General features: G+C 40.6%; 1 protein-coding gene across 1 annotated transcript in view; it reads right to left on the bottom strand.

Annotated features, from left to right (window-relative positions):
• Positions 1-20,294, bottom strand: part of LOC147733561 (aminopeptidase N-like) — a 491,573-nt gene that overhangs the window by 93,738 nt on the left and 377,541 nt on the right. Inside the window, exon 18 of the mRNA XM_086958148.1 lies at positions 9,193-9,333. Within this exon, the coding sequence (XP_086814274.1) occupies positions 9,193-9,333 (141 nt within the window). The remainder of the gene's footprint in view (positions 1-9,192; positions 9,334-20,294) is intronic.

The following is a 20,294-nucleotide window of genomic DNA, read 5'->3' on the forward strand; positions in this document are numbered from 1 at the left end:
TACGAAAAGAGTCCAACTACCTTAGCTTTCGCAAACAGGTGAAAAATTGGTTATTCAACATGTAGCCTCCTCCCCTCTGACTTCCCCTCTTTATTAGTTAACGCCGGGAAATTCGGGTAGCTGAGCGCTTTATAAACTTAAATATTATATATATATATATATATCTATATCTATATATATATATATATATATATATATATATATATATATATATATATATGTATATATATGTATATATATATATATTACAAGGTGGTTGTAGTATTCTGAAAGATAGGAGTTCCTCAGATTATTGATTGGTAATAACTTTGTCAGCATGTGATGAATCTCCACGATGTTTGCAGACCTATTTCTTTTCTACATTGGCTAATGATGCAAAGTTTTATGATAGTTAGTTAAGGGGGTGCAAGGAAATAAGGGGGGGGAGTCGCAAAACACATTCATACACTGATGCACTTGCCCTAGACCTAAGTGGCTGAATGAATTTACATGAAATTGCCAGGAGTATAGATTATGATATGGAAAGGGTCCTTTTCATTATTTGATCTGAATTTGTTCAGTTGTTTTTTATTAATATAGGGCAAAGGCTTAGTGATATATTGGGCTGCAGTGTACTGAAGCACCTTCGCAGCATATTGTGGTACATGGAGACGATGAAACACAGTATTATTCGTTATTCAAAGCCCTTGCCAACTAAAAAGGCAACCATATTGATTAGACTACGCTTTGGCTGTTTTTTGTGCTTTTCTGTGAAATATAGCTTATTACTCTTTTTTTAATGCATAGGAAGAAATGAGGCAGTTTAGCAAACTCTGTTAGGTTAGCATAAAGTAGTTTTTTTGATGTATATATTTTTAAAGCTTACAATGTACTGCAGCACTATTTACAATACATATGGGAGAATAATATACTATATGGTGGCTATTAAAAGAACCTTTTTTTAGTAAACATATTTATATATGTGTTTAAGTGATTTTTAGGTTTGAAATTGAAATAGGGTTTCCACAGGATGAAAAATGTACACCATCAAGACGATACAGTACTGCATTGCCATGTGTTATATTTAAATGAACAATTGAAGACATGTTATGATCGCAAAGAAATGCTGACACTGCCTTGTTTGCATGTCTTCAAGTCTTTTCTAACTTAGCAGCATTTTCAGTAGACCACTTACACTTCTTGCCTGGCAAATACTTGGGAATACAAAATGTGTGCATGGAAACATAGACATTACAATTGAAAATGTTTGCCTCATCTCCATTTTCAATATGTCCTGTTTCATTGCAACCATAGTGGATAACCATAAATTGTGGATGATCACTTGTACTAACAGAGGAAAGTAGAGGGAGTAACGTATTCCATTTCAAATTGCTTTCACCAGTTCTTGTTAGTTCACCTCCTTTCAAACCTAAATCATTTTCAACACATACTTTCTTGGCTGCTGTCTGGACCGAAAACTGAAACTGTGCCCAACATATCAAATTCTAACCATCTTGCACTTTCACTGACATACAAAAAAAAGGAACAAATTAGCAGACAAAAAATATGTAAAGAGTTAGATTGGCCTTGAGGAAACTGGAGAATACTAACAGCGTAATTTTGAAAGGAGGACAATTGTTGGCTTAAATAGGAATTTAGGGGTGGGAGAAATATTTTGCTTTGCCGGCGAAGTTCGACGAATTTTGTTCACTCCTTGGAAAATGGAGTTCAGGCAACAGTCTACCAACTGCTGTGTGGTGTAGTTTTTTCCTGCATTGAACTTACTTAAATTAAGTTTGCAAGCTCAGGAGGGAATATACGTCCTCTAGTGCAATTGTCAGGTGCTTGAACACCTCCTGGTGAGAAATTATAATGAGGGTGGTCGTGTCAGGTCATGAACACTTACATTGAGAAAGCTGCTGCTCGAATAGAAAATCCACTCGAGCAACAGAAAGAAGCAGCACTGGCTGACACACCTTATGTTGCTGTTTGCATTGATCTTACAGTGCAGAACAACAAAACTCCCAGTGCTAGGAATTAGCCCCAGCAGCACAACATGTCAAATATGACCTGCTCATGGAACTCCACCATTTCTGGTCAAACGATAATGAAAAAATAGAAAACTAGATACAAAATAAAATTAGGAATTAAACCATTATGTAATTGGTTAACAACTCAAAGTGGGCTAGAAACACAGCCCAATACTACTAAATAGCACCAACAACCATAGAGACTCCACTGCCTGCAATAGAGCTCTATTTCCTGCCTCAAAGACATTTTCCAAAACAGTTTAGCCCACTTTAAACACAATATTTGGAAAAGCAAAAAAGAAAATTGTAGTGCAGAGAGAGGAGAAAAAAAATTGAGCAGAGAGAAGGAGGGTGCCCAAAGACAAACAACTGTACTGGTACAACTACAAATCATTTTTCTACTTTTTCTATGCACCCTTACATCTGGAGTAAATAGGTTAATAACATGCAATTGACTAAGAGAGCTACGTTAATAGTTAGCAATCAAACAAAGCTGCCTGCTGAAGAGAAATATATGCTTTCACAAGAAGAGACAACAGTAGTATCATAAAAGCAAAGCATAATAAAACACATGCCCTGAAAAGTCTACTTCAAACACTTCCTTTCATTAGGAATTAGATGCAGAAACTCATAAAGAAACAATATGTTCAACATATTGTTGAAAAAACATATCCTGCAAAAAGAAAACTGATCATTTTCATAATGAATAACACCTAACCCCTTGACTGTTTCATTCCATCCTATAAAATACATGAACTACGGAAGAAAAAACTAGCAGGACTAACTCTTCTCCAACATTTTTCAGGGAACTTGGACACATATGACAAGGACTGAACCATACTTTCATGACGAGAGTTACCTTTAACAGATTAATTGTGTGCTTTTAGTCACACATGAAATCTGGTGTTATGAAGTCTTACATCGAAAAGTAGTAAGGTAAGAAAATTTCAATATATAGTGAAGATGTACTGCGGAAATTAACAGAAGCCCAAATATGAATGGAAATTCACTTCTATTTGTAATATCAAAGAAACATCCACTCTGAAGCTAAGAACATTTGTAATGAGAAATAGAATTTCAAATGTTTGGGCGTGGTGCCAGCACTAGAAGTTTAGACTTTCTAAGGTTTTTGTAGTTTAAGGGCCAGATGTACGAATACATTTTCCCATTGACACAGAATGGGTAAAACTGTTTGATACATCGGGCCCTAAGTTGGTTTTGTAACAAAAGATGAATCACATTTTCCTAACTATGCCTTATCCTCAACTTCTTGTGCTACAAAATGCTATTCACAAATCTATAACAGGAGACCTCTGCTTCTCCTAAATTTTCTTGAGATTTTTTGGCCATTTAACTTTTTTCTGCTAACTGAGGTTTCTTCTGGAAGGCACTATCTTCATAGGGGCTACAAAGTGCTCGAGACATTGTGGCTACTGGAAGGGGTCACCTTTCATCTGGCAGACCCCGAATGTTAAAACTTTGGCTTCTTGGTCAATTCATAACCAAGCACACTCACAGGCACTGCAACACACTCCCTCAGAAACCCCTAGAGGCAGGGATATAAATAGCACCTCATACAAACTAATTTTAATTACGAATACAAATTATTTTGACATTTAAATTATGTAGTTCTGGGTCAGATACACTTTGTACTGAAAAGGCATTTTTTTGATATGCTTATACCGTTTGACCCCTTGGGTTGATTGTTTATTAAACTTGGCATTCTATTAAACCTCAGTTCAAGTTTTGTGGCTTATCATATGTTTCTTAATTTAGACCAATAATGGTGAAGCCTTTCTTTTTCTTTCATGGTGGTGATACTAAGTGAATATTAATTTAGGTATGTTTATTTTCATAGTGACCTTTCAAAGGGAAGTATGCCATTGTATCCAACTTCTTCCTGCCTCGACTCAGACCTCTATTTAGGTCAAAATGTATTGTCTTTCTTCAGATGTGCGCTGAATAAAATGGAATATCAGCTACACTATATGATTGACTTCCTCCTGTGTTTGATAAGAATGTTGAAGTTTCTGCTACTTTCTAGTTTACATGTCCGCAATCCCTTACAGAACGTAAGAATTTTCTACTGACACATACCCATTCCCTTCTCTTGGCATTAAATACGGGACTAGATGACTTGCTTTGATTTGTTCCCTCTAAGTGTGAGATACCGAAAAGTCTTCAATTAGTATATCCAGAGCCTCCTCTGTGAAAGATTTTTGTCTTTTTGTTCTATGACCCTATGGAGTTGGATGCATTCATTATTTTCAGCAACAGTTGCCATGCCACTGCAAAAGGTAAACCATTCCAAGATGACATTGTGCTTGCATGCACACACAGCATTGGCAAACCCATCAGGTATCAAAGCGGGACCTATTGGATTTGCTAATACCTGTCCCGCTGGTTACCAGGAATTAAAAGGATATATTGATCTTTTGGGTGGTACTGAAATAGTTATAATTTTGAGAGACTATCCACATCTTTGTGAGATTTGTCTTTTTTTTCAAAAAATTCCACACTTCCTAAATGCCAGGAAATGGGAAGCTGCATAAATTGGCATTCGCTGGGAAAAAAAACTAAGCAAATATACTTTTTGGACATTTTCCTGATTGGTTTCTGAAGCAAAAGTCTATGGCAAAATGTTTTTTTTTTCATTGAAGGCTACGTCCATTCTACTTGAATGAGGAGATAAACACTGTATATCTTATGAAGTACAAAGTTGAAACTAAACCCAATTTTAATTGTGGAATAATAACTTCTCCCAAAACTAATCTGTAATTTGTTACTGGAAAGTTCTTAGTATAGAACTTCCAAAGGAAAATGTTAATCTTGCAGCTATGCACCTGGAGTCTGCCGTCGGCAAGGCACTGGACAAGATCGCCCCTCTACGAATGGTGTACTGTAGGGAGAAAATTTTGCCCTGGTTCACTGACCAATTAAAAAACCTTAAAACCTTAACAAGAAATGCGGAGAAAATCTGGCGGAAAAGTAAAAATCCAAATGACCGTAAAACCTATCAAACCCTACACACTAAATATATGAGGGAAATAAAAACAGCACAAAGAAAACACATAGCCGAACGAATAACCAAAGCTGAGAACTCATCTAAGGAGCTTCACCACATCTTAAAGGAATTCACTTCCTTTAAAAGTCCACAATCAACACCAAAAACTGAAGAATGGACGGAAGACCTTTCCAAATTCTTAGATGATAAAATCATAAATATATGCAAATCCTTCGACATGGATAACACATCCCTCCAATATTTAGAACAGGATCCATACACAAAAGAATCTATATATACAAATGACTCTTCCCCGAGATGGGCCACTTTCGATTTGTTGGACAATGAAAAAACTATGCTACTAGGACGTAAAATTAAATCAGGCTCCCCTAGTGACCAGTTAACCTCCAAACTATTTGTCACCCTTGCCTGAGCGCTAGTAGACTCTCTTTCCAGCCTCTTAAACAAATCCCTGAAAGAAGCGGAATTCCCAAAAATTTGGAAGGCGGCAAGAGTTAAACCCATATTAAAAAAAACTGGTGCTGATGCAAATGCTTTTTTAAACTATCGCCCTATTTCCTTCTTGCAATATTCAGGGAAAGTGTTGGAAGCATTTGTAAATGAACAACTGGTAAACTACTTGGAGACGAACAACTTACTCAATCCCTCAAGTCAGGTTTCCGGGCTGCCCACAGCACGGAAACAGCACTGATCGAAGTTGCCGACAGCACGGAAACAGCACTGATCGAAGTTGCCGACAACATTAGGCTTGCTCTTGACAAACGTCAATCCTCTATTCTTGTGCTTTTAGATCTGTCAGCTGCCTTTGACACCATCTCCCACCAGATCTTGATTAGAAGACTGTGGGAGTGTGGTGTCAGAGGGCAGGTTCTAAAATGGTTTGTCAGTTACTTGACTAACCGAACAACCACATTACAAGTAGACAATACTCTAGCCAGTACTCGGCCCGTCATAAGAGGTGTGCCCCAAGGCTCTATTTTGAGCTCTTCGCTTTTTAATGTTTATATGGCCCCTCTGGCCAAAGTGATCAGGGCATGCGGGTTTGACGCGTTATCATACGCGGATGATACGCAAATATTGGTCACACTTGGTCCTGACGCAAACAACACCAAAAGGCGTTTTAAAATGTTTATGTTAGAGGTAAAAAACTGGATGGGCCAAAACCATCTCCAGCTGAATGGCACCAAATCTGAAGTCATGCTATTTGGGCGAGCAAGTGAACACTGGACCCAAGATTGGTGGCCTTCGGAACTAGGGGAGTGTCCCGTCCCAAAAGAATAAGTCTGCAATTTAGGGTTCCGCATGGACAACAAGTTATCCATGAAAGACCATGTAAATCATACGGTGGGCACCTGCTTCGGAATTATGCAGAGTCTATGCAAGGTCTTTAAATGGATACCAACAGAAGCACGCAGAATTCTGGTTCAGGGCCTCATAGTAAATAGGCTAGACTATGGCAATTCACTCCTCCTCGCCATAAACGAGTGCCATATTAGGAAACTGTAAGTTGTACAAAATACAGCTGCTCGTCTGATTCTAGGTCTACCCAGATGATCCCCCTCTTGACCATGCCTAAGAATCCTACATTGGCTCCCTGTAAAAAAAAGAACCATTTTCAAAACCATGTGTCTGGTTCATAATCACATGTACGGTCTAGGACGAAAATACTGGACTCAGAAATTGACATGGTACTGGCCTGGTCGACAGCTGAGATCAAGCACTAAGTCACAGCTCACTCCGCTCAGATTCAAACTGCGAGAAATGGCAGTCGTGCCTTCTCTTTTATGGCACCATCCCTATGGAACAAACTTCCTCTAAGCCTACGCACAACAACGGAACTCATGAGCTTCCGCAAAAAATTGAAAACATGGCTCTTCTGCTAATTCCATTTTCTGGCTCATTCTCCCTCCTCAGGACCGTCCGCATGCGCCATGAGACTCCCTTGGGATGTGATATGTTGCGCAAGGCAAATATCCAGACTAGACTAGACTAGACCAGACTCGTATACTGCACTAAATCAGGTGAAATGCATCAGGTATTCATACATACCCACATGCATTCCTTTGCTTAATACAAGAGGTCATCATTGAGAACTGTAAAGCCGCAGGTAACACTAAGACTTTCCTATGCATCTAAGTATTGTTAAAAAGCCTTAAAATTGCCACATGTCAAGAGGATCATCTTCAATTTTTCCGTATTTTTACATTTGTTGTTTATTTATTGCACTACTTTTTAGATTTCACACAAATGAATGAAAGCCTGAGATTCCTACCTTGCCAGTTTTAAACATGTGTTGTGCATTGGCTGTGCACAGATCTCAGCAGCAGGCACATTTGCCCACTTTGCAATGTTACCCATACAAAAAACATAAGAGGAATCCAGGTCAAGAGAAACCTTAAGCTCAAAATCTGACAACACCCACCAAGTTTTCCATTATGGGTGGCAGGACTGGGACATGGGTGTTAGAGGTTGGTAGTAGGGGCAACCAACCGGCCATCATAGAGAAATATATGCATTTTTTATTTTGCTTCTTCAATTTGGATTATGTCACACAGTATTTGTTTTTAACTAAGGTTCTACACTAGAGCAAAAACATGGAGCAAATTGACTTCACACTTTCCTTTTACAATATTCATTTTCTCTTATTAATTCTATGTGTAGGAAGAGTCATGCAAAGTGAATTTGCTTTACTTTTTTTTAACTGGATATTCCCGGACTATGTTTATTTGGTTAAAATGTGTCCTATGCACGTAAAAGTGGTTCTTAATCAATAAATGTTAATACAAAGGTAGCAATATTTACACAACACATTTCCTCCATTATCCCTAGTCTAATCATTCTTCCACAAAATTAATAAGAGTTAAATTGGTGTTCTCCATTCAATATTACCCAAGTAACAACATGGAGCAGAATTGGCTTACCATGTTTTGCATCAATCGATTTTATTACAATATACTAGGCTGTGACTCAGTCGGGTTAAATGGAAGAGAAAGAAAAGAGTAAGCGCATATTTCTAATATGTTTAATTTCACAATGCTTGTTGGTATACAATATGTTTTTGTGACTATTGTCTGTATGCGTCCCTCTGCCATCCAGACACCAACTGTCCATCCTAATCTATTTAGACTATTGTCTCTATGCGTCCTTTCTTAGCGTTGCAAAGTGAACCAACTCCTCCCCCTCCCTCTACCCCCTTTTCCCGGTCTGCCATCCTGACACCAACTGTCCATCCTTATATATGTAGACTATTATCTCTATGCGTCCCTTGTATTTGTTGCGCTGCAACCAAATCGATAAGGGCTGTTCGGCCTTTCGATTAAAAATACGCGCGTATTGGACACGCGCGTATTTGAAAGCAACGTTGTGTATATATAAACATTGTGTATATTTAAACAAGCACTAATGTTGCAAAGTGTACCAACTCCTCCCCCCTCCCTCCACCCACTTCCCGGTCTGCCGTCCTGACACCAACTGTCAATCCTAGTATATGTAGACTATTGTCTCTATGTGTCCTTTCTTAATGCTGCCAAGTGAACCAACTCCTCCCCCTTCCCTCCACCCACTTCCCGGTCTGCTATCATGACACCAACTGTCCATCCTAATATATGTAGACTATTGGCTCTATGCATCTATTGTAGTTGTTGCGCAGCAACCCAATCGATAGGGTCTGTTCATCCTATAGATTAAAAACACGCGCATATTTGACATGCGCGCAATTGAATCCAACGCTGTGTATATATAAACACGTGCTTGTTCAAATCCAACGTTGTGTCAAAATTTCAAAGCAATCGGTGAAGAACTTTCAGAAATTTAAGATTTTTAACAAATGCACATTGACATTTTTATGTGTCTGTTTGGGCTTTCGATTAAAATCATTTGTGTATTTGACATGCGCGTATTGAAATCCAACGTTGTGTATATAAAAACACTTGCGTATTCGAATCCAACGTTGTGTCCAAATTTCAAAGCAATCAGTGAAGAACTTTCGGAGATTTACGATTTTGAACAAACGAACATTTACATTTTTATTTGTATATATAGATTATGAGTGTAAATGCAGTAGAAACACTTGAATACCATGATTGATATCATCAATTTTCTTTTATTTTGACCAAAGCTCTGTGCTCTTAATCTCTCCTTAAATATAGCAATACTTACCTAGCATATATTATCTTCCATTGAGAGAAAATAAAGTCCCATGCTATGCTCTGTCCAATGGGGTTTGCTGCAACTGCATTAATGGTAGACATTGCATCCTGCTTTCGGATCTTTGTCGGATCAATGGAATATTCGAGATATCTAAAGACAGAGATTAAAAGAACATGAAAAACATGCCGTTGGTTACCTCTGCTTGTAATTTTTTTTAAGTATATTCACTGTTGAGTACCTTATAATTTGTGAGAATTAGATGCAACATTACAACAATGCTGACTGTCATTTCGGTAGCACAAGTAGTAGACTACCCAGTCAGTCAGACAAATGCAATTTATTTGGCTATCAACAGCCATAAAACTACACAGTCTAAAACCAGCTGACATACAATTGACTTCCTAAAGCAAGTCATGAAACCTTCAGTGACAAACATAGATCTAAAACAGCAGAAGATTAAAGTACACAATATATTACAATGTCCCATATCTATTTCTGATCCTCAAAGCACAATAAACGGAATTTGCCATGGCAACACGGATCCATTTTGCACAATTTGTTTCAGAAGACGTAGGTTCAGTTATAGGATCTAATCTTAGCAAAACAAAAATTGGGCTCAGAAAAAGTTTCCATGCATAAGAATATAAGTGACAAAAAATAGTAAAGTACAATGTGCTTTGTTGGGAAATGGGCAGCTTGGCGATGGTAATCTCCAGTCTGCTTTCCTAGAAAATGCCACTAATAAACTTTATGTATTAAAACAAAATCTTGTGAGATAAAACACACTTGGCATTCACATTTAAAATCAATAGCAGATGAAATTCACAGCCCAACAAGATTTTATTTAAGTAATAATTGGCACTAGAACAGAGTTTATCAAATTTCGCCTGGTGAAGCCTACCCTCCCTTTCTTCAAAAACCTCTTCCAGCTGAAACACAGTCTTTCCATTTATATTCTATGGATTAGAAAATAGCCCTGGAAGACCTAAATCTGAAAAGGCCATTTTGATGTAATTTATCTAAGGGATCGCCAGGGCATTTACCCAGGGAAAGACAATCTTCCAGCACATCACGTTTATAGGTGTGCTCCCGTATTTCCCCAGATTCTAAACTAGAGTAACAAAGGTTCCAGCTTGAATTTTTCGACCATATTGATAAGATGCGGCTCAGATTGACACAAAGTTTGAAGTGGATTGAGGACCTGCCAAGAGTATTCGCAAACATTTGTTCTTAACCTTCTATAATGCCCCGGCACCCTTGTATCCCCAGACTCCTGCTCCATAAATCGCTATAAAATGCACTTACTTTTGTACATTTTGATAATTTCCTGTACCGGCTTGTGCCTGCTACTAGTGAGCAAGGGTGAAGACTGACTTTACAGCTCTTTGGCATTGAGACACCATACTACTATAAAGGCTGGGACAATTTATGAGCCAGAGGGAAAGCCAAGATAAGTTAAAGTCCTAACCCTACAATTGTATGTTCCATCCAAATAAAATGCTTTTGGTCAACAATTATGGGGCCAATACTGATCACAAATGATTTGCTAATATTAGTTTGGAGGTCTAGCCCCCCATAAACCTATACACAAGATCTAGGAGGAATTTTAGACCATTTGTGGTTCTTGAAATTAGAACCGCATCATCCAAGTACAGTAAAACCAGTAGAACTCTAGACTTAATTTATAGCAGATCTTTCCCTGCTTTGCACAAATGGGATTCCATTCCAAATCAATGATGTAGAGAAGGAACAGTAAAGGGGCCATCACACAACCTTCCCTATCCCCCAATGAAGATTTTATTATGGGGGAAATATCACCCTCTGTTCTATATCTGTTCCATACCTGACTAAGCAATACCAATGAATCATTTGCAGTAATCAAATTGCATAGACTATCCGTTTAGGGTATGGTTGTTAAGATTTAAAATTCCCCTGTCAAAACTGCTTACATTTGACACCCTTTGCCCTACTTTGCAAATATTAAAATGAGTGTACTTTGAAGATTACTTCTTTCTAGGGAAGATACAAACAAAACAAGCATTAGTAGAGACCCTATTTCAACTTATAGCTGAAAGTGTCTCTTCATTTATTAATCAGTTAATGTGTGTGGTATTGTGGGTGGGTGAGCTGCTGAATGGCAAAACATGTCCTCTGGAAAAAAAACAAGTCAGTTGCCATTTCTTCTCACATTATCTACGTAGAGATGTGCAAAAAGGGACAACAACATAATTAGATCCATATTTCCCTACAACCACGTTTATGTATTCTAGAAAAAAATTATATGACTCCCATTTCAGTGTCCATCTTTGTACACCGAACCTAAAAAACCTAATTTCAAACGATTCCAGGAAGTCTCTTAGGGCCTGATTATGAGTTTGGGGATCTGTGGACCGCAAATCTTACAATTGCATTATGGTGGTGGTCCGGCCACTGCTGCGCCGGCAGATTGACCACTGTATTACAAATTTGGGGGTCGGACTTCTGCAACCGCCAGGGAACATTCCCTGGTTGTGGTGCAGTAGTGGCCAAAGGCGCACAATATTCTGGCGGCGCCACTGCGGCAGTGCCATGCATCATACAAGTTTCCTGACCACCAGCTCTCTCATGGAGGTTCTTACTCAATGAAACGTCTGGCAGTCAGGAAACAGCCCTTGCCCCTGCATGTTGGTGCATGCAGTGGGTTCACATGTTATGCCCCCTGGTATACATGCAGCCCCAGTTCCAGTATGACATGGACCTCACAGTCCATGCCATGCTGGAAAGGGCTGCGGTGGCCATGCGGCGATACAGCATTAAGGCTCACATTTGAGACTTTTTACTGCACAGCTGTGGGACCGCCATTCCGACCGCGAGACCACAATTTCACTCGCAATCTGGTGGTTTGGAGGCAGCCATGTTTGGCGGTGTGGGAGCAGTTTTGAGGTGTGGGAGCAGTGTGGGATGGCATGGAAGCACGCTCCCACACCACCAAACGCCTAATCAGGCCCTTAGTGAACAAAGATTTGTTATGTACCTTGATGTAAAAGAGTTGCAAGCAGAAAATGAATGCCCCCACTAAATGCCAAGTCAATTTAAAGTTAGTTAAGTTCACTAAAAAAGCAAAGTTGTGAACTCTATCCATTTTACGTACACATGTACAGTGAAATTGGGTGCCAAAATCCAGACCAAAGGTGGATTGATAAAAATAGTGAGCTTTATGCCTTAACAGAGAAAACTGTCTTTGTTAGAGCTACCCACACCCGGGTGTGCTACATGTGGCATACTCACACACAAGGGCCAAGAGAATGAGCCTTCCCTAGCTCTCCTAACAGACTGTAGACCTCACACAAAGAGAAGGACAGAGAACAGCTGTCTTGCGGTTTCTTAAGACTGCCCTCAACCACTATATAGTGGCATGCTTAATCATAGGGTCGCTAACAACACCTTGGTGCAGACCAACACTTAGGGTGGATCGCTTGGTTTTTTTTGGAACTCATTAAAGCACTGAGACTATTGTATGAGCGGGAAACCATACACCACATTTCAGAATGAATGAACTATTATGAAGAAAATAAATCGCCTAGATCTCCGGTGAGAGCAGGCCAGTGTTCTAACATGGCTGCAGTTCATACACAGAGGAATAATCGAGGAACTTTCTAGCTCAAACAGACACTTCAGACCGGAAGTGCCATTATCATATGACTGTCGCAGGATCTATATCATGATCCTGCATCAACAAACACTTATCGTCGGACGGCGTAACGTGGATGGGTTGGAGACAAAGACCCATGACGAAGTTAGTTAATGAGAGGATCGGGCCCAGTTGTACTGATCGGATAGATATGAGACACTAACCTAAAGGATTGGATGAGGTGGCCTCTTATATCTGCTGGATAGGAAAAACATGAGACTCTAACTAAAAGTATTGGACGAGGTAACAAAATAGAGACTTTTTGTCCTACCTTCCATACGGAAACAAAATGTAAAAGTGATTTACATAAGACTCGCTACAGCCTAGTATAACTAGATGATACGGGGAATGTATGCATGCTTCTTTGAGTGCATCAGGGGAATGTCCATCTCTGTTAATTACACACGCTACATGAGACAGTCTAAATGTAAATCCTTGGGGATAAAACATTGAGGATATATGAGACAATAATTAAACAACATATAATACACGCTCAATAGAGAACTAGATGAATGTATGCAGCTCATTTTGCAAAAACATGTTCATTTACAGAGTTTGACCACAGGGCGGTGTACCCACTTTGGCCCCAGTTGGAAGAATTCAAAAGGTAACTTTGTTAAGAATAAACTTGGATGATCTTACTAATACTGATGCATGAATGTGTTATGTGGGCGTCCCCTGTCCACATGGTACTAGGTGATCTTTAATGATGATGTTTGGAGATGACAGTTTTTATACCCCACTGGTGTGCATAGAAATTAAAATACAATGGAATATATTGTAATGGAGGATTAACTTAGGCAATTGTCAAGGGGAAGTATTTCACTCTGTTACCTTGCTTCTTTATAGGTTCGGAATGCGAGTGTGGTTACTTACAAATATAAAGAAAGGCCTATTATTTTACCATTGGTTAAATTGTAACCGGAAGATTTTGATTATGCACCAGGGATCATTATGCTGAGGGACCATTATCCTTAGGAAGCCCAGAGACCCATAAGGGGATTTGGGAGTGGCTGAAACATGTCAGTACAAGCAGATGGGGTAATTGAGATGTACCTTCTCTTATATCCACAACACTTACTTTTAACCCTGTCAAGTGGGAGCATTAATACATTAGTATATAGGTAGCCACTTAGGTAGTTTTAATATAATAACTTTCTGCATTAGGGATCCCTGCTTTGGAGCACCTTATGCTTATTTCTCTTTTCTTCTTACCCAAAAAAACAAGCGCTCCACCCTGAGTGTTGGTCTGCACCAGGGTGTTGTTAGCATCGCTATGATGAAGCATGCCACTATATAGTGGGTGAGGGCAGTCTTAAGAAACCTACAGGGCTTTTTCTTCAGGTTTTGGTGTTTATCAGTATTTGCTTTGCTTTTTTGGTACCTACTTTTCAAGCACATGTTTTATATTTCTCTGGATAGTATCCTTTTTCCAGCTGTTTTTTAAAGGCAACTGTTCTCTGTTCTTCTCTGTGTGGGGTCTACTGCTAAATGTGGACCTGTTATTTTTGTTCTTGAGTGCCTGAGAAAAAAGATGACTCCACTCAATTATCTAGGTGCTCCATATTGCACAATATTATATATGTGAAAGCTTTCAAGTGTCTCCTTAAAAGGTTCTCAGTAGGATGAAAAAAATCACAGAGAGCGGAGCAAAATAACTTCTTGTCTTTATTATTATTTATTGATTGTAGTTAATACATGATGTATAAATAATTGAGATAGAAGTTAAAAAGCAAGGCACTGAAACCAACCTGCCATCATGCTTGAGAAAGAGCCTATCATAAGTTCTACCTGAATAAAGAATCCTAGAGGAATCATGTTGCAGAAAAAGAGAGCCAAGAATCAGGGACAAAGAGGTAACTGAGTTTAGCAATGAACAAAATGAAAAAAAAGGGGAATGGATGAATTGCAACACATTCTTTCTTAGCCCAGGCCACCAATACATGGTCCCAGCAGGAAATGATATCAAAGATAAAACGCTGACACTATTTTTGCATCTTATTCAGTCAGAAGTCTGGTTTTTCAGATGATCCTTGCCCCACTGTCTCCCAGAAGGGTTTTCCCACATTATTAAGAAAACATATTCAGTTCACGATTAAGGCCTGGGTATGCAGCAGACCTGTTCTACAACCTTCCAATGAATGAGTTGTTGAGTTTTCCAATAGAAATAAATAGAGATTACATTGTTACCCACCTTGACTAAAATCATACGTAGCTGATTAGCTAGCTAATCTTTTTAAAGATTGAAATGCCTTAGATGACAGCCAAGCCTATTTAAGCCTGTAGTATGGAGTCTACCCTAAATACTTCTCTTGATCAGCTGCTCACTAAGCAGGACATGGGGCAATGAGGTGGTATCTTGATGTTTTAATACTCAGTTGCTTTGAATACAGTCAACCATGATATCCCAAAGCCTCCGGGATACCTGGAGAGTCACTAGATTGATTTGCCTCTTTTCGCTTTAATAAAACCCAATTGTCATTATCTGTCTCACCTATTTATGCAGGTAAGTCTGGAGATGCACTCCTCTGAAGTTCTGAGGTGCTCAAATCGTTCCTTGCAGAGGAGGTCACGGGTGTGTGCAGAGTGAGTGCATTGCTTGGTATGAGGCATCACAGCTGTGCAGCTTATAATATGTGAAACATGCAAGTTCAATCAAGATAGACTATATTTCAGAAAATTCTACAAGACTCTCTGGACCTTCAATGGTGTCATTTACCTTGGATTCATTGAGTACAGGTTCCATGTGTTTCACAGCGTTTCTAACAAGGCAACCATGACACTTGATTGCTACAGCCTGAATTTTGTAGATAGGAGTATAGAAAACAATTCTAGATGAGCATTAGATCAATGTGAAATATAGTAAATACATTTAAACATTTTTTTGAAAAAAGAAGCAACAATGGTCAGTAGCTGTCTTTTGTGCGAATAGTCCCAAGGCAGCACAACGTGCTGAGTTCTGGACGGCACCCAGGTGATGTTACCTGGGTGCCGCACTGGTTTTTGGTATCCTACAATGCTGCTCCGAAAAACGGCGTGGGGCGTCCCGGGGGATGCGGGGGGAGGCCTCGTCAGTAGCGGTCTGTTGTGCGAATAGTCCCAAGGCAGCAGAACGCGCTGAGATGTGGATGGCACCCAGGTGATGTCCATTAAGTTGCCGCACTGGTTTTGGTATCCTACAATGCTGCTCCGAAAAACGGTGTGGGGCGCCCCTGGGCGGAGGGTGGGGGGGGAGGAGGCGGCGTGAACGGGCCTCCCCAGGTGGAGGCTCGTCTGCTGTAGTGGGGCGCCCCTTTACCGTTTCAGTTGCCATTCCGCCCGCTTTTGGTACACTGTGCCAAAATCCGCCATTCAGCTGAGTTGCGCCCACTCTTGCGGTTCAGTGAAACAGGACAATATAATAAACACAGCAGCACATTGTAAAATGTATACTCATATTTCACCATGTATGCCATCTCTGAAATGAGAGATTTGGTAAAAAATGTAACTGCCCCCAGCAAAAACTGGAAGGTGGGATGCCACCACCTTAACACTGTAGGTGATTGTCATAAGAAATTTGCTGTCTGTCAATTGGTATAACTGAAAACAAGAAAAGGCAGTCATGAATCCTCACTGAGAAATGCTGAAAGAAATAACCCTATAAAAGGTTATCACAAGAAGAAAATAGAACTCTTAGCTCACTACAATAGTCCCTAGAAGAACATAATGCCAAGTCTGAGTAGGACACAGCTGTAGAACGGAGATATTTTATAATAGAGAAAAATGCTACCAATACTCCACATGGAGTAAGTCACATACCCATAAAAGGGGTATAATCTCTTGAGACTAGCTCTTAGGAGCTCGAGGCTAATCGGAGAAAATTGAAAATAAAATTAAAGCAGCTACCCAGCTGCAAACTGGACTAATACTCTCAATATAAGTCAAAGCGGGGTGCTTTACACTTCAAAACCACTTATTCAATGAAGGCCATAAACATAGGGACCTTAGCTGTGGACATCACAAGATGAATCAACATGACCTGATGAGGTCCAATAACAAATTGACAGCCATGAGGCGCTGGACTGCAGAATCAGCAAGGCTATCAAATAAATTGATTCCATCAAAAGTTAAGTCCCTTAGACTCTTCTGAACTTTCTCAGGTAAGCTGGAATCACACAATCAAGCATGCCTCCTCAGAGACACTGATCCAGTCATAACTGTACCAATGGAATCCGTTGTGGCCATTGCCAACCAGATAATGAATTTAGCTATTTCACGACCATCCTGTATCAGCTAAAAAAGTTAATCTCTATCTCCCACAGTGAAAGAAGGAAGTAGTTGGTCGCCAAAATCCCAGAGGGCAAAAGAAGCCCTTCCAAACACACAGGACGCGTTTAAAGCTCCTAGAGACAAACTAGTGGAAGCATGCATATTTTGGTTACACGTCTCCAACCATCAAGACTCCCTGCTCGGTGGAAGCAATGGAGGAGTTCCCAAATTCAGCCAAGATGAAGCTGCCTGCACAACAAGCCCTGTAACAGTAGGGTGTTGACAAAGAAAAACATGATCATCTGGAGCAGGTCGGTGACAATGTGCGATGGCAAGCTCAACAGAAACCCTTGGCGTTGGCCTAGCCCAAGTCCCCAGAAGAATGTCATATAGCTACTCTCCAAAAAGAAAGGAAAGGCTCACACCAAAGTCTCCTTGATGGAGCAGACCCAATAAGGGATCCAAGGACAGAGACAGCACAGGAATCTTCAACTTTAAAATCAGCAGCCTTTTATTAACCCCAGCAAAAGCTGCACTAGCCCCTGTGGTTATTCTAGGGGGTGAAAGTAAATCATAGGTAGAGGACGGTTGTAGACTAAAGTCTCCACCAAAAGCCAAACAACCTCCTGCATGGGTTTGGCCAAGAGCACATAAATGTTCATCTTCACCAGTATCTGCAGACTCTTCCTACAATACTGGGGAAATGGCAATCAAAGTATCCTCATCCCCAATGTGTAGAGGAGATGGTGCAGAAGCCGCAGTGGTAATAAACGGCGTCTCCAGGGCCGATCAATGTCGAGACGGCATTGTATTGACGTCCACCACTAAAGATGTCTCCGTCGCTGAACTGCGTCGAGACAGCATTGGATCAACGTCCACCACTAACAGTGTCTTCGAGGTCACACAGCGTCAAGGTGGTGATAAATCCCCCTCTGTGGAAGCCCCCAACATCATAACAGGAAGCCGCACTAGGCTGTTTCCTGATGTTGTAGTTACTCCAGCTAGAAGCCGGGGTCCTCGATCAGCGCAGAGGGCAAACCTGCCGGCGAACTCCCAACCAGACTCCCTTCAATCTTTGTGGGGCCCAAAGGTGCACCAGGGAGAGGTGTTGACTCAGAAAAGACTGGTAACACTTGGAAATATACTTCCATTTTGACCATAGTTGCCCACTCACCATTATATGGTGGAAAGCTTGGGGTTGACTCCTGTGCAACAGACTCTGGTAAGAACTGGGAGAAACTGTCACCCGTGTCACGACCTCACAAGGCCAAACGCCTCCGTGACTTTGATCCCTACTGATGGAATTTACCTGATTCTGATGAGCGACGTCCACGGGAACAGCTCCTCGACATGCCCCAAGTAGGAGCCTCAGAAAGGGAAGGAGATCAGCGCTTGTACTCCGAACGGGACAGACAAACCAACAGCGACTTCATCTGATGTTTCCGTAACGACTTGGGCTTCAGCCTCTTACAAGCGTCGCACTTATTGGAGTCGTGGTGAACTCCCGAGCACCACATACAAATGGCATTGGAACACTGCTCCAGACACGAAAGGCGTCGAGTAAGCCACAGAACAAAAAGGGGCCTGAAGAACCACTTCTCCTGGATCCGCATTACAGTGCAGAAAAGAAGAAAACTGACTAGTGGGTTTCTGTCTTCCCTGTGGGTAAACACCCCAATATATCCAGGGGGGGCATAAATACTGACGGTGGCCTTGCTGTGTGGGGGAACAATTATCTATCCCTGGGTGGTGAACCCTGCCTTTGAAATCCCTGGCTCAAAACTCAAAGAAGCAATTCTTGTTGTAAATATCCTCACCTCTGCAATGCAGGTTTTTTTCCGGTAGATGGACATATATGAGCATGTTCACTCTCTCTTGTCCCATTCCTCCTCCCCCTAATCTGCTGCTGAATGACATAGATATTCCTTGCATGTTTGACAAATAATTCAGAGATGTCTGGATACTAGTAAGGCTTCCTTTGGATGCGTAATGCCAGATTAGTGCAGCCTAGACACCAATCTGTTTCATTACCTCTACCATTTAAGTGACATCTCTCTCACCGTGAGGTTCCAAAAGGGTTGTTCTTGTTGCACATCATGTTTGACATCTACATTAAAACCCTGTGTAGTCAGTTACATTCTTTCCTCTTTGTCACTCTAGTCTAAGTAGATTAAAACTAGCTTTCGCTTAAAGCTGGCCAGTCCTCATCCAATTGTATTGTGAGTCAGTCTGGATGGAATCCGGTGCTACATAGCTCACAGTTGTCTCAAGCTGAAATGGGCCAAGACCAAGTTACTTTTAATAGGCATAAAATTCTCAGATTTGGTCCTTCAGTTTTTGATCCAAGCACTTCGGCCCTTCTCCTGGTCCAGTGGAGTCAGACGAGAAGCTGTCTTTCTAGATTCAAGCTGTGGGAGTCGCAAAGCTTTCCCTGTTTAAAATCCCTTAAAAATTATTTCATATATATTTGATGACCATTCTTATGAAAGTTAATTTTATTTATTAAAGTTTTATTACAATTTTATTAAAATGCTAAATAATATAGGTAACAACACAAATGCAATGTTAAAGTGCAATTCATTTTGAACTAACACAAGATTAAAATGAAGAAAAAACAGTATTTATCTATATCTATTAGAACTAGGTCTCAAAATGTCTAAGCAAGCTTTATTTTTCAAGCAGCTAAACATGTGATGAGATGAGCACAGAATGCCAATCGCCAGTGACAATGCTGGGAGGGTGGAGCCACGGGGCAGCGCGTTAGCCACTTAAGGCAAGGCAGAATTTGTCTCGCTGCGGATGCGCGCCTTAACTTAGTTGCGCTAGCTGCTGCAGGCTGAACTTCATCTCGGCCTGATTTTTAAAAAAACATTCATTTTACTGTGTATTTACCCGTGTTTGGTATCGTTGCTCGCTGCTCACTCCTACCGCCTGATACCCTGCCCCTACCTCGGTCCACCACAGGCTCGACCCGATTGATGTGGAGGGTAGGGCGGCCAATCGCCGGTGACAACGCTGGGAGGGTGGAGCCACGGGGCAGCGCTTCAGCCTATTGTGTTTTTATCTAGGAACCTGAATCAATATTGCTATTTTATGCCCTTGTACGGCTATAATCTATAATATCCCTATAATGGCATAAGAATCGGATCCATATTTAGGTAAATAGCCCTTGCAGTCCAAGGCACGGCAAAAG

The sequence above is a fragment of the Lissotriton vulgaris genome, chromosome 2_1 (assembly GCF_964263255.1).
Source record: "Lissotriton vulgaris chromosome 2_1, aLisVul1.2, whole genome shotgun sequence".
NCBI lineage: Eukaryota > Metazoa > Chordata > Amphibia > Caudata > Salamandridae > Lissotriton > Lissotriton vulgaris.